The sequence below is a fragment of the Taudactylus pleione genome, unplaced genomic scaffold, assembly GCF_031769625.1.
Source record: "Taudactylus pleione unplaced genomic scaffold, aTauple2 ptg000006l, whole genome shotgun sequence".
Classification (NCBI taxonomy): domain Eukaryota; kingdom Metazoa; phylum Chordata; class Amphibia; order Anura; family Myobatrachidae; genus Taudactylus; species Taudactylus pleione.
Window position 1 is genome coordinate 21,681,463 of NW_028284409.1, and position 14,650 is coordinate 21,696,112.

At 42.6% G+C, this 14,650-nt stretch overlaps 1 protein-coding gene across 3 annotated transcripts in view; it reads right to left on the reverse strand.

Annotated features, from left to right (window-relative positions):
* Positions 1 to 14,118, reverse strand: part of PHACTR2 (phosphatase and actin regulator 2) — a 302,858-nt gene extending 288,740 nt beyond the window's left edge. For 2 of the 3 annotated variants that reach the window (XM_088454681.1, XM_088454579.1), the window contains exons 1-2: positions 14,032 to 14,047; positions 13,434 to 13,494 (exon numbers count right to left, since the gene is read on the reverse strand). In XM_088454681.1, coding sequence (XP_088310807.1) covers positions 13,434 to 13,494; positions 14,032 to 14,040 — 70 coding nt within the window. In that variant the 5' untranslated portion in view covers positions 14,041 to 14,047. Of the gene's footprint in view, positions 1 to 13,433; positions 13,495 to 14,031 lie in introns of all 3 variants that reach the window. The other variant, XM_088454611.1, reaches the window with a different exon arrangement.
* Positions 14,119 to 14,650: the final 532 nt, after the last annotated feature.

Consider the following 14,650-nt stretch of genomic DNA (forward strand, 5'->3'; position numbering starts at 1 on the left):
TGAAGACAGAAAGTTATTGCAGACATCAGGAAGGCCAACAGTCTAATAGTCTGAGGGACATATTTATCAATTAGCACAATGTTGACATGTTAAGTATAATCTTTAATTGTGGGGATAAGAGATGACTCCTCAGCCAGCACATTGCACCCAGGTGAACAGAGTATCCAATTTTTTAGAAATACGGAATATTTGGAAAAACTGAATATTTTTTTTTTTTTTTTAGCATATCTGAGATAGTGCTTTCTGATGGTTCAGTGTACACAAACTTTGTTTAAGGCATACAAATATTAAAAATATTGTATAAAATTACTTTCAGGCTCTGTGTATAAGGTGTAAGCATTAGCTAACAGAAACGAGCTTGCTAAATTGCAACATATTGCTGTCCACATAGAAAACTATGGGAATGGCTAATGTGAACATTTTGTACTGAATGTAGGTGATATATCTGACATCTCCTCCATTACATTATTCTCATATAACATCAATACTTCAGTTTGCTAGAATCATGTGGAAATAGTTGCTTTAATGACATAACTTACTTGTTGAATAGGCCTTTATTTAAGTTAAATTCAGAAAAAATTATTTAATTTTAAAGCTGTAAATTGGCTATATACTAGATCTGTTAATATATTATATTACATATTTTACAGTGTTTTACAGAGAATTATTCATCCACCTCAGTCACTCTTACTGTGGAACTTACAATGCAGGGTTCTCTTTACCGCACAAACACACAAGCTAGGGCCAATTTCACAGAAAAAAAATAATTATCCTACCATTTTGTTTTTAGACTGTGGGATGACGACGATGCACGCATGGACCAGTGGTGTCAAATTCGGGCCATCCAGCTGCAGTGGAACTACACATCCCAGCATGCACTGACACAGTTTTGCTACATTATTAGGTCATGCTAAACTGTAGCAGGGCATGCTGGGATGTTTAGTTCCGCTGCAGCTGAATGGCCCGAGTTTGACACCCCTGACATGGACAAAACCCACACAGACATGAGGAGAACATACAAAGTTGTGCTACCATGAAATTTGCCATAAACATTGAGAATATCATAGGATTCCCTTTCACATTGGCAGGCAAGTGTTTAAATGTAGCATGTACTCTAATAAGTAAGAACTTTGGTGGCTTATGCTGAGATGGACGCCTGCAGGGGAGAAATACAGTAAAGACAAGCAAATTTGACATAGGTTGCAGAGCTGGATGTATCAGAAGATGCATTCAGCTCTGCATCGGTAGTATACACCTCAGGTTAACACCAAAAAAGAACAGTAGTATATGCGCCTAGTTTACTTGAGATTTGGCTTCATAGTGTTAGCAGTAAATGCTAACACAGTTCCAGGACACAATTTGTAACCAATATAGTACTGTAATGCATATTTATCTACTTTCCCACAATGTCTGGGAGACTCACATTTTTTCTGGTAGTCTCCCCGGACGCCCGGAAGAATAGTATAACTCCTGCATCCTGCCCACTTCCTAGTGGGCAGGATGGTGAGTGTAAGGCCAAGTATTGCGGATCTGTGTGAAGAGGGCAGGGCCAGTGTGATGCAATTCAATGAGAATGGCATCATTATGGCCCTGCCCCCTCATCATATACCTTTGATTTGCGTTATGTCACAATGGGGATGAAGCTTAATGACCTGGAGCTTCTGTACCCGCCCCCTTAGTGGCCAGCTGAAACTCATCTCCCAGCTTCTCCTGTAGAGGATTTAATAAAAGTTGGCAAGTATGACTTAATGAAATATCATATACATAAGACAGGTCTATGTTTAGACAGTTTTATTAATAATACTAATGTAACCCTTGGATATTTATTTTAATATATTGTGCCTCTACCCAAGCTTAATGTAATAGCAATATGGCTAATAGGCTAGCTTGAGAAAGCCTATAAATTTATATGTATAAGAATGTATTAACTACTGTATGACAATAGTATTGGTGTCACTTTCATATAATAAATTGCATCACATATAAGGTATTCTGTAACGGGATGTAGTTATGAGACCGGTGGGCACATGTCCGCCGGTCTCAATCCCGACAGCAGAATCCCGGCAAGGGATTTAACATAGATGTCGAAAATTCGGAATGAAAGGGATAACGGGATACTCTGCAGGTAAGTAAAGTTTTTAAACAATGTAACTTTCTCATATACTTTATGAATGGAATACATGTAACTTTACAAGGTAAATTATATTTTACAATATCAGTGTTTACTACACTGTAGTTATCTAGTAATATCAATAATATAACCTTTTAACATTTACTCTCCTGAATACATAACACAGTAGCACATATTTCAAATAACAGTGTGAGTGTAATGTCCAAAACCCCCCCTTCACTTCCTGCGACACATCGATGCTGAAGTAGATGTGGTTTAGTCAATGTGTAAATTACACTCCACATGCACTAGATCCTTAGTTTTTTTACAAATAGTAAGTATATAATAATGGATTCCTGGAACGCAGTAAATGAATCCCTGTAAAACACTGACCTTTACGTTAGTCCGTAATTAGCTGCCTTTGGTTATGAATCCGGTTAGCAGTCCTGACAGCTTACGACTATCTCCTTTAAGATGAAATATATTTATATATATATATATATATATATATATATATATATATATATTTATTTATTTACAGTCCAATGAAATGTTAGCTAAACAGAGTTCAATACATGGGTGAAATGTTTCTCAAGTAATAGCTACTTTCCCTTATTACTAGGTTAGGTGACACTGGACACTTTGTATTAACAAGGTAACTAAATATAGGAGTTTGTTCTATTCCTTCAGAGTTTATGCTATGTAACTAAATGAAAGTACTTTGTATCCTTAGGAGTTCAGGAATTTTTAGAAACTTTCCTCCTCTCAATAAATGCAGCCACTTGAAGATACCTTTCCAATAAATTATATAAGCATATAGGTATGCACTAATAGGCTGAAGCACTCGGCTCTCCTGTATTTATGTTTCCACAGGCTAGGTAGGTTTCTTATTAATAGTATATGCCAGTGTCTAGTAGGCCTGGGTAACTGAAATTATCCCTGTACTGATAGAGCGGTAGTGATGTAGTGAAGGGGTAATATGGTTAGCACTACTAACAAGAGGTAACAGCGCTGCTGCTGTTAGCCGATGGCTAGACTAGGTGATATCAAATTGGCCACACCCCTTATCTAGTAGCAATCTTTGTCTAAAGCAGCAGGTGGCTCTCCTTTCTCCAACAATACAGTGCCCCAGAGGTTTAATATAACCAGGCTCCTCCATGGCACCCTAGTATGGGCACCAGTAGCGGGAACCGCTTATTCTGATTCGTCGGCACCTAAGTGCTGACGTAGCACCTTGGCACCGCTACAAACCCCTTACTGGTCTCACGCTGCCTGACTCCCTGATGCCGTTGATTACACCTCTACTTAAGCAGTGCCGGCAAGCCAGGTTGGTGTGCTCTGAAAGGGGGAACCGCTCACTGGCTGCTCAACTGACAACCCTGGCTTATATAACCCTTGATTGCCACATGCCTCCCTCCTACAGTTTAACCCCTATATTACCCTGCATGCTCCAGCCCCCCTGCATTAACATCTGCCCAACCATTACAATACCTCACTTCAATTACATACATAGTAGTTACCTACATTAACAATTCCTATATTAGCACATTTTAACACATATATGTTACCTCATATACTCCTTAGATATATTTTAAATATCTATAAATTACCAAGTAACCATAAACTTCCCTCTTTTATCTATTAGCCCATAGTATACTAGGGCTACACTAAACTCACATGTACCATGTAAAATACAAATGCAAACAAAAATAAAAGTACTAATTAAGTTTAATTAAATATAAACATCTGTTCCCCTTTAAAACTCAAATGGGAATTTTGCGTGTTTTGCAACTCATTTACATAAAGATATGCACTTGGCCCATGCTTACAGCAGCGGTGCAGAAATGTAATTATCGAGTCTAGAGCCCGATAGTTGATAAATATGCCCCTCAGTGCCGTATCTGGACAGCAGTGCGCCCTGTGCAGCACTACCGCCCCTCTCGCTCCCCCCCGCCCCCTTTCTCCCCCTGAGCGCTTACCTTTCCCTCCAGGGGGTGGAGGGAGGGCAGGAACCTCCGCAGGCATTCTTGGTGCGCCACGCACCACTGCAGGAGGTCTCTTCGTGCAGACCTCAGTAGCCGGGAAGTGTGTGGCTAGTGACCCTGGAGGATTCAGCCCTGTGCAGAGGCACCGGCCGCACCACCCTCCCTACGGCCCTGATGCCCCTGAGTGTAGGGAGTCATAAGAGCAAAATACGTTCCAGTCACCATAGGAACAGATGCAATTTAAACAACCACCCTCGCAAATTGTGCTCATGCCCAACTCTACATGAGCACCAAGGCCTGATTCAGAGGTGAGGGCAGTGTTGATGCCACAGTTTTTTCAGTCTGCGTATGCATCCCAATGGTTAACACTCTAAAGGTGTGTACACACAGGGCCTGATTCAGAGCCGACGCTATTTGCGTTCGCTCGTTCAGAAAAAGGGGCCGGATATTTAAATTGAGCGCTCGCTCTTTGCGGTCTGTTGACGCCTCTATGAGCGAGCGAACGAAACATGCGCTCGCTATTTTGTAAAGACGCCCCCTGGCCGCTCGCATCCTACGTCATCTCCGCTATTTATTAGATTAATCGAGTACATCGAAAGGCGTCTGAACTGCTCGCAGTGCTTGTGGTTGGATTTTCCTACCGCAATCATGCGAACAGTTCAGGCTAAGAAACAACCAAGTGACGTGAAAGATGACGCTGATTTGTTAATTATGAACACCCTTAAAACGCCCGTTTTGACTGTTTGGCACGCCTGCGTTCGGATCACCACTCCCTGTTTTCAAGCACCTTCCCCTGTTACCACCCACAAACGCCTCATCCTGTAACTCAAATTAGCAGGCACTCGCTGTTTTACGAGCGCTCGATTTCCGACCGCAATGACTGGTTGGCACATGCGCATTACGGCCCATACGCATGCGCAGATGTGCGAACATCGCTCGGAGCGAACGAGCGCCCACTTACGAGCGGCTCTGAATCAGGCCCACAGTACGATATCTATAAATGATATGAACGATAAATAATTCATATCGTTAATTTTTATGCAGCGAACAACAAACGATGTGCGTTCCCACATGGATGATAACGATATCTATGATTGTCCGTACATGCAGGCCAATCTGGACGATTTCATCATGATTTGCATGTACAGAAATGTGGTAGGATGACTTCACTGAAAGTCACTGTGGGTGAAAGGGGATCATTAAATATATAAAGGAATGGGGGAGATCATTAAATATATAAGAGATGGGTCATTAAATATATAAGGGGTGAAGGGAGATCTTTAAATATATTATATATGGGGGTGGGGGTGATGTGTTGTTGAAAGGGGGAAAGAGACAATCATATATATGAGAGAATGAGTGGGGACATTTACAACACATAATAGAATGGTATATAAGGGGGGGGGACACCTTTTGTCCATGGTACTACAAAGTCTAGCTATGGTACTGGAATGTGCCCCTGCTGCAGGAGTGCTGATAGAACTAGCGCTGCTGCCTTATGGAGGTGTAGGGGGAGGAGGTACGCAGACAGTGCGGCGGTGCTGACAAAAGGAAGAGGGCCCTCTAGTCTTAATTGCCCTGGGCCCCCCGGATGTTTAATCCTGCCCTGGCCCATTGTAGGTGCTTTCGGCGGTGAACAGGGGTCAGCATGGGCACTTTAAATGATTTGCGTCTACACCAGCCCCATACACAGCAAGCTGTGATGCACTGTGTGTTCTGACACCTTTCTATCATAGCCAGCGTTAGATTTTTCAGCAATTTGTGCTGAAGTAGCTCTTCTGTGGAATCGGACTAGACGGGCTAGCCTTCCCTCCCCACGTGCATCAATGAGCCTTGGGCGCCCATGACCCTGTCACCAGTTCACCGGTTGTCTTTTTGGGTCACTTTTGGTAGGGACTAACCACTGCATACCGGGAACACCCTACAAGACCTGCCGTTTTGTAGATGCTCTGATCCAGTCGTCTAGCCATCATAATTTAGTCCTTGTCAAAGTTGCTGAAATCCTTATGCTTGTGCATTTTTCCTGCTTCCAACGCATCAACTTCAAGAACTGCGTTTTCACTTGCTGCCTTATACAGTATATCCTATCCCTTGTCAGGTGCCATTGTAACAAGATACAGTAATCAATGTTATTCACTTCCCCTGTAAGTGGTTTTAATGTTATGACTGATGGATGTAAATTACATTTTATGTAAACATGTTCAAATATTGAAATAGGTATTTATATATTATGTTTTATGTACACACAGACCTAAATGCATGTGGGTCCATTGCACTTTGCGGTGATGTCATCATGCATATTTGGCATTATGATCTCCTCTGTGGATCAGTGTATTTCAAGGCCTTAAAAGTGAACTCTGAGGATGTCTCAGACCAAGGTCTGGTTAAGGTGGCCCACGCTGCTGCCATCTATCTGGCGAGATAGTGGACTCAAAGGTTTCGATAGGCCTCATCAATTCCAACTGTAGTGGTTAGATGAAAATAATTGAATCTTTCTCGTACATTACATATAGTAAACATGCCCCCTTCATTTCAAAGGTTAATTTAATGACCAATCTCTTATACAGCATATCAAAAACTTGGCTGTACAGACTTTAAGGACACCACTGACTATAGTGACAACCGGTGGGAGTCCATTGACAGCAGGGGATGCAGTCAGGAAGCCTTCCAGACTGTCAAATCCCGGCAGTGAATCTCGCCGCCTGCCATTAAACCTACGGCGTGAGCCCGATGCCCAGAATACCGAACGAAGGTAAGCCGGGCGATGGGCACGGACAGCTGCTGTAGGGTTAGGTTAAGGGCTCCCGGGGGGGACTTAGGGGTAGGCACCCCCCGGGAGGGTTAGGGTCAGGCTAGGGGAAGTTGGAGTTAGGCACCCTCGGGGGAGGTTAGGGTTAGGCACCCGGGAACGGGGTGTTAGTTTTAGTTACTTACGGGGGGGGGGGGGTTAGGGTTAGGCACTAGGGGGAGGTTAGGCACCCCTAAGGGAGGGTTAGGGTTAGGTGAGGGATAAGGTTAGTGTCACTTACCTTAATCCCCTGTCGGGATCTTCACTGCTGCCGGTGGTATTCATACCGATCCCGACAGCAGCACATGCGGGTGCAGCCACCATCTATGTGACAGGCACATTACTATCTCGATTTTCCTACCTAATAGTAAAGAGGACTTCACATATAATATATCCTATTTTGATTGTTTCATTTCCCTTGACTCTCTTTCTTTCCATTTGTCATACATATCTTCATGAATACCTCACTGGTTCTCAAAACTCTGCATTTGCTTGGTGATTAGCACTACAGAAAGATGCAGATTTCTGTTACTTATATGGTCCATACAATTTATTAAAAGTGTAATGGTAATTAAAATATGATAACATTAAATACCTTTAAATTTGGAATGTATCAAACTCAGGTTTCCACTCTGTATTCAGACCAAGAAACATCCTGTCTCAACCCAATCCCGGAAAAATTGTCCAAACAAAATCAGAATTCTGATTTTACAGTAGAGGGTGAAAATCTTGTCTTTATAATATAAAGCTATTTGAGATATTCTAGTAAATCAGAATTCATTTAAGAAATTATCTGAAACTTTGAGGTGGATTTTAGCTGCGATGAGTACTAAAGTAGGAATTAGAGTAAAATATTCTATCACCTTTTAGGGACCCTTTTTTGAAATTAACAGTCCTTATCACGGCAATAAGGAATGTTTTTCCATGGCTACTTATGAAAGATATATTGCTGGAACAGCAGCTCTGATAAAGGGCTGTCCCGGTGAGGATCTCAGCAATAAAATGTTAGCTATTAATATCACTTCACTGTATTTTCTGACACTGCGCTGCCATTAGGCAACACGTGCAGTTTATCATTTGCCCACAACTGTGGATAGAGGCTGCCAGGGAGTGATCTAAACTGAAGATGGTGTTAGCCAATGGGGACAACATGGACCTTAATAGATTTCTGTACAATGCAGACAGCACCAGTATAGGGCCGGATTAAGCCTTCAGGGGGCATGGGGCACTTAGGACAGCCCCCCCCCACTCCTTCAGCCCTCCCCCTCTTATCAGTACCACCTCCACTGATCATCCGATCCATCCCCACTTGTTGTTCAGCCCACCCACACTCAGCTGGCCTGTCCCTACTCTTCTTCTGGCCCGCGCCCACTCACCCAGCCCTTAGAAAATGCATAAGACTGTACAGTGCTGCAGTGTTCTTCGGTCCCCGTACCCATCCTCATTAATCTGGCTCTGCACTACTGTCACAATGATTGACAATGCTCATTTTGTTGTTGTTGTTCTATTGTGAGTAGACTTAAGCCCATGGTAGGGTAAGGGGTTTTAACTACAGCATGCTCATTTATGAAGGGTAGACTTGAAGATGAGATATATTTAAAATGTGGGTGTGTGTCCGCCTTCAATAACATAATAAGTTCTCCTAAATATCATCATTGTTCACCACTTCAATATACTAATGTAGACGGGTGCTTCTTGGTAGTGTTCATTATGTTTCATGCAACAAATAAAATTCTCCATCCTTTGCAATCCAGTCCTTCCATCTGGTGCTTCTCAAACAAGTGTCTGAATCATTACTGAATTGCAAAGAACATTAACTCTTTCCTGAAATAATGCAACAGTAGATGACGCAGCAGAGAGGGTAAAATTGCCTCTATACGAGATGATAGCAAGGGAACAAACAGTGTGAGTAATCTTTACAAGCTATTCTGCCATGCAGGGATCCTTACAGTGTATTACATTAAAATGTATAATTTGGATTATCTGTGTATTCATGGGTGTGGTAAAGAAGATCGACAGTGTCTAGAAAGGCACTCAATAGATTGACAACAGATGGTAGACAGACAATAGGTCGACAGGGACAAAATGTAGACACACATATGAGCAACACAAAAATGGTCGACACCTACCTAATCTTCACCCTAACCCTCCCCCTAGTGCCTAACCCTAATGCTCCCCCTGGTGCCTAAACCTAACCCTCCCGCTAGTGCCTAACCATCCCCTTCCGTAGCCTAGCCCTAACCCTCCAGCAAGTGCCTAACCCTAACACCAAACATTTTTTAAAAATGCATCAACCATTTGTCCCTGTCTTTTGCACTGTCCACTATTTGTCAATTTATCCTTTTGTCTCTCTCAACCGTTTGTTCCTGAAGACTTACTGCCGGTTGACAGGGCTGGCCCTAGCCCAAATTTTTTGGTAAGTCAGTATATTTTTTGGCTCCCCCAGGCATATTGCTGCGCGTGCCCAAACAAATTAAGGGGCCGTGGTTTCATGGAAAAAGCCATAACCATGACACACACCCCTTTCTCGTCACTCTGGGAACAGTCCTTTCCATTCCATATGCACCTTAACACAGTCTCCCCAGTAGTGCCCCTTATACAGTACCCCAGTATGCAATGCACCCCAGTAGTGGTCCCTCTTATGCAGGCCCCAAGTAGAGCCCCTTATACATTGCCCCCAGTAGTGGTCACCCTTATGCAAGGCCCCAGTAGTGGTCACCCTTATGCAGGGCCCCAGTAGTGATCTCACCTATGCAGTGTCCCTTATACAGTGCCCCCAGTATTTGTCCCCCCTGTGCAGTACCACTTGTTCCCCCAGTAGTAAGCCCCTTATATAGTGCCCCCAGTAGTAGTCCCCCATATGCAGTGCCTCCTGTAGTGGTCCCCCCTATGCAGTGCCCCAGGAGAGGTCCCCCTTATGCAGGACTCCACTAGTGCCCCCAGTAGTGATCCCCCCCCTATGCAGTGCCCCCAGTAGTGGTCCTCCTTGTGACCCCAGTACTAAGCCCCTTATATAGTGCCCCCAGTAGTACTCCCCCCTATGCAGTGCCCCCAGTAGTGGTACCCCCTATGCAGTGCCCCTTATATGGTGTATCCAGTAGTAGTCCCCCCCCATGCAGTGACCCCAATCGTGGTACCCCTTATGGAGTGCCCTTTAAACAGTGGCCCCAGTTGTAGTTACCCCTAAGCAGTACCCCCAGTATTGCCCTTTATATAGTGCCCCCAGTAGTGGTCCCCTGATGCAGTGCCCCCAGGGATAGTCCCCTCCTTCTAGTGCCCCTAGTAGTAGTACCCCCCTTGTAGTGCCCCTAGTAGTAGTCCCCCCCCCTTGTAGTGCCCCCCCCTTGTTGTGTCCCTAGTAGTAGTCCACCCTTGTAGTAGTCCCCACTATGCAGTGCCCCCAGTGGAGGTTCCCCCCTTGTAGTGCCCCCCAGTAGACACACACGTAATACAAATAAAAAAAACCCACTTACCTGAATCCCCGCTCCTGCTCCCGCCGCCGCCATCCGCTCCTCCGTCCGACCTCCCAGGCTGGGCCGCTCTGCATTATGGGAGAGACATCATGACGTCTCTCCCATTACCCACTGCGGGAGCCGGAAGATGGAGCTCATCAGTGAGCTCCAGTCCGGCTCCGACTCTCATTGGCTGCTATTTAAAACAAACACACAGCTGCCGGCACCGTTGGTGCCTGACCCTAAACCCCCCTTCCCCTTGCCTAAACCTAACCCTCCAAGGGGGGGGGTGTCTAATCCTACGTCCCCCAGGGAGTCCCTAATCCTAACCCTCCCACCAACGGCTAAGCGCTCCCGATGCCCGGCTTACCTACGATTGGTATACTGGGCATCGGGATTTCAGCGTGGGACTGGTGATAGGTGTCGTTATTTAGACGCCTTTCGTTAGTCCCATGCCGGGATTTCACAGTCAGGAAGTACCGACCGACGGCTTCCTGACTACATTCTGATCATCTGGTGTTGACCCATTGAATGTCTATCTTGACACTGTTGATATTTATTCCGGATATCATATCCATTGTACTTTTATTTTCATTACTTTGAACAGAACACATTGGACATAAACATAAATGTCTGTGTTATTATCAGTGTATTGTGCTTATGCTCAGCGGGGTCAAACACCTCTGCATGCACACTACACTGATGCTCTGATATGTGAACAAACCCTCGCTCACAGCTGTTTAATGAAAGTAAGGCCCAAAGTAAGTTTAACCCTATGATTATGTGAAATAAGAGCTCAAGCAATAATGATGAGCACCAGCACATGTGTCTACTTTTCCTTCATTTTCAGGAGACTCACAAATTTTGGGGAGCTCTACCAGACTTCAGTGGGCAGTCTGGTGGGTTGATGACACCATTCATACCGAATCATGTCATCATTGCCCCTCTCCCTGTGGCACATTGCTGCAAGTCGTGCCACGGTACAGCATGGATGGGCTGTGATGATGCTAATTGCTGCACCACACCCCTCCTGGAGGAAAATTCTGTTAGTATGCACCAGAATGAAGTGTACAGATCAGAACAATACTTCAATTTTTAAACCAGCATAAAGACAATGGTGTGGTGAGTGCTTCTCTGCACAATTGAATGTGAAGGTACACTAGTGGTTACCAACCTTTCAACAAGTCGCCAACATAAATGAAATCCAAGTGTTAATGCTGCGAGCTGTGTAGACACCTGCCTCCACAATAAGTGCCAGTGCAAAGGCTCCAATCTCCTTTGCAGATTGGGACAAATATGCTGAGCATTGGGCAGTGCTTCAAAAAGTGGGATGGTTGGTGGATGGGGTTAATGCTTCTGTACATTTCAAGTTGACCTCATTATTTTGCAGTATTTACTTATTATGATCTCTCTAAAATTAAGCAGGAGCTGTGCATTCATGGGCAATGTTTCATGATAAAGGCAATATTCTCTTGAGTACAGTACAATCAGGCTGTTCTAATAATTTATCACCGTTGGAATCCTGAAAAGTGTCATCACTTCCGTATAACCTCCATAGTTTGCAAGGAAAAATCAGCATGAGAGACATATCCTGTAAAGCTGTGGAAAGCCATTTTGGTGCCTGCTCATGACTAATTCAATATGCCAGTACAACAAAAAATTATGGTGATATCTAAAGGGTTGGGCATAAGCAGCATTATGTCTCACTAAACTAAGGAGCACAAATAGTATTCAACTACCCCTGCCCCCTATCACCCAAAATAAAAAAAACCACCATAGTGGATTTTAAAAGACAACCCGCCAAAACTAAAAATTCTGTTGGGCAGATTCACCAGGACCCCCAACTAGCTGTAACTTTCCTACACCACAGTCTTCTTCCTATTTGTTTACATGCCGCACCTTCATGAACTTTTCATTGCCCCCTACTGAAATAAAGAGAGAACGACGTGCAGACTGTTAAAGCCATGTGGAATCCTCGAGCAGACCAGCTGCTATAACATTTGTATTTTTTTTTTTAGCTTTGAGTGGAGTTATTCATTAAGTTATAAGCAAATAGTTGGCTTTATTATTTGACATGGGTAAAATAATTAGCAAATTTTCTTTGTAGTTTTGTTAAAATTGAGGCATAAAAATAGGATTAATGTGAAAGGTTTACATGGTGGCCTCAAACACTACTGTTTGAAAACACTATAACAACAAAGATAAATAAAATTTAACAGATGATTTGATGAAAATATAACTTTTGGGGCAATTGTTCACAAACTTAGATGCAGGAAATGTGTTCTTTTCTATTGGTTAAATACAGGTTATATTTAAATGATGTAATTAGTACAAAGCATGGAGAAATATGCTCACCAATGACATTGCAGACAATCAGTGAGAACAGACCCATTGGAAGCAGTATATAGACAGCAACAATTAGATCTTTTTGAGAATATCTTTCCACTAATCCATATATGGGTGGCATTAGCTATTTGCTGTAAATGAGGCTGAACCAAATATAAAATAATATATCTCGTCTTTCTGGCAAGCACAGAGCACATACGTGGTCACAAATGTCACTGACTTCCCACATAACGCCTTCTTTAAGAACAAACAGCATGCATTATTATAACAGGGAGCATGAAGAAGAGTCATCAGAGAGAACACTGGAGGCTGACAGAAGCACATGACTTCATAGCATACATATTATTATTATCAATATTATTATTGTTATCATTACCATTATTATTAATAATAATAATAATAATTATTATTATATAACTAATTTAACTGGATTACATTTCTAAACATGAAAAGAGGAAACTTACTTTTTACTGTACATGAGAGAAACATTTCAATGTCGGTTTATACCTTTCTACACATCAGCATCTACAGAGATTTTATGCTTACCTGATATTCCAACCATAAAAAGTTAATATATTATAATTTGTAGCACAGTACAATCTCTCTCACTCTCTATACATAAACATATTATACACTCACATATATGTTAAATATTTTCTAAAATACAGTGTATAAAGAATACATGCACATGGCATACAAATATATGAGCAAAGTTAAAGATGGACTGTTCCTTATGAGTATTAGGCTCTTACCCCTGCTCCTGTGTGTGCTGCATGTATGTAGTTGTCTTCCCAGCAGTGCATCTGTGACAAGCTAGAGAGAAGAGGCTCTTTACATCCCAACCAGTCAGTTAATTATCATCTTCCTGGATGACAGAAAGCAGAGTACAGCTGGCACTGCAGTCACATCCTCCCATCACGCTCTCTATCTGTAGTATTATCTTCATGTTATACCCCAAACTGTGGTGCAGTGTTTTCCCTATTGTCATTTATTTAGCCTGTCTATTCAGGAATGGTACAGTGTTAGACCAAGAGAAAAAAAAATGTCATATTTACTTGTACCTTGGAAAAGGCAGCAGTGTATACATAACATCATAATATGAAACATGTAAATGGGATAAAACCCATAACACCCAAAAAAACAATAATAATATAATTGCATAAATATACACAAAGCGTAAATGCGGTGATACAGTAGATTCTGCTGCACAAATACTTAGAGAAAGCAGAATTCAGGCCAGCTCATTGCTACTGTAACCCTTACACTGACTATATAATAAAAAATCCATTTACGGAAAGAAATGTGGAAGTGGAGAAAGCGTATATCTGAGAGTCTGCTCTCTGTACTTACCGGTATCATCCATTTGTGTATGTCTTCAAGTATCCCAGTTGTGCTGAGTGGATGCCTTTGATTGTCTGTCTCTCCCCAATAGCTTTCACTGTCACTGCCCTTTCCTGCCCTTCCTCTCTGATAGGCAACCTTTGCAGTGCACACAATTCTTGCTTTAACAGCAGCAGACACAACACCAGGAATTTTAGATCTCCAAGGATGACAAAACAGCCATTAGCTCCATTATAGGCTGACTAAAGCAGTCTGCTCCTATTGAGGAGGTACTTGAAGCCCCATGGATTCAGTTCTATTCTGAGCAAGTATAGTAGGGGAGGGGGAATCAGCCTCCCAGTCCTCACTATTATCACATAGAAGTTGATTCTAAACATAGGTATTTGAAGGATAAAATCTGAACGCTTAATGGCCTGAGGATGAAAATGTGCGATCAATCAAAAGCTGTTCGTCTATACATTGAAACTTCAATCTGAATTTACTGCCCAGGAATACAAGTTTGGAATTGAAAGCACAAAAATAAAAATACTACTGTTTAACTCCTTCAGTGAAAGATTGCAGGAGAGATTAACAAATTAAAAAATATAGCTTTTAACTGTAGTAATTGCTATGTTTAATGATAACATCA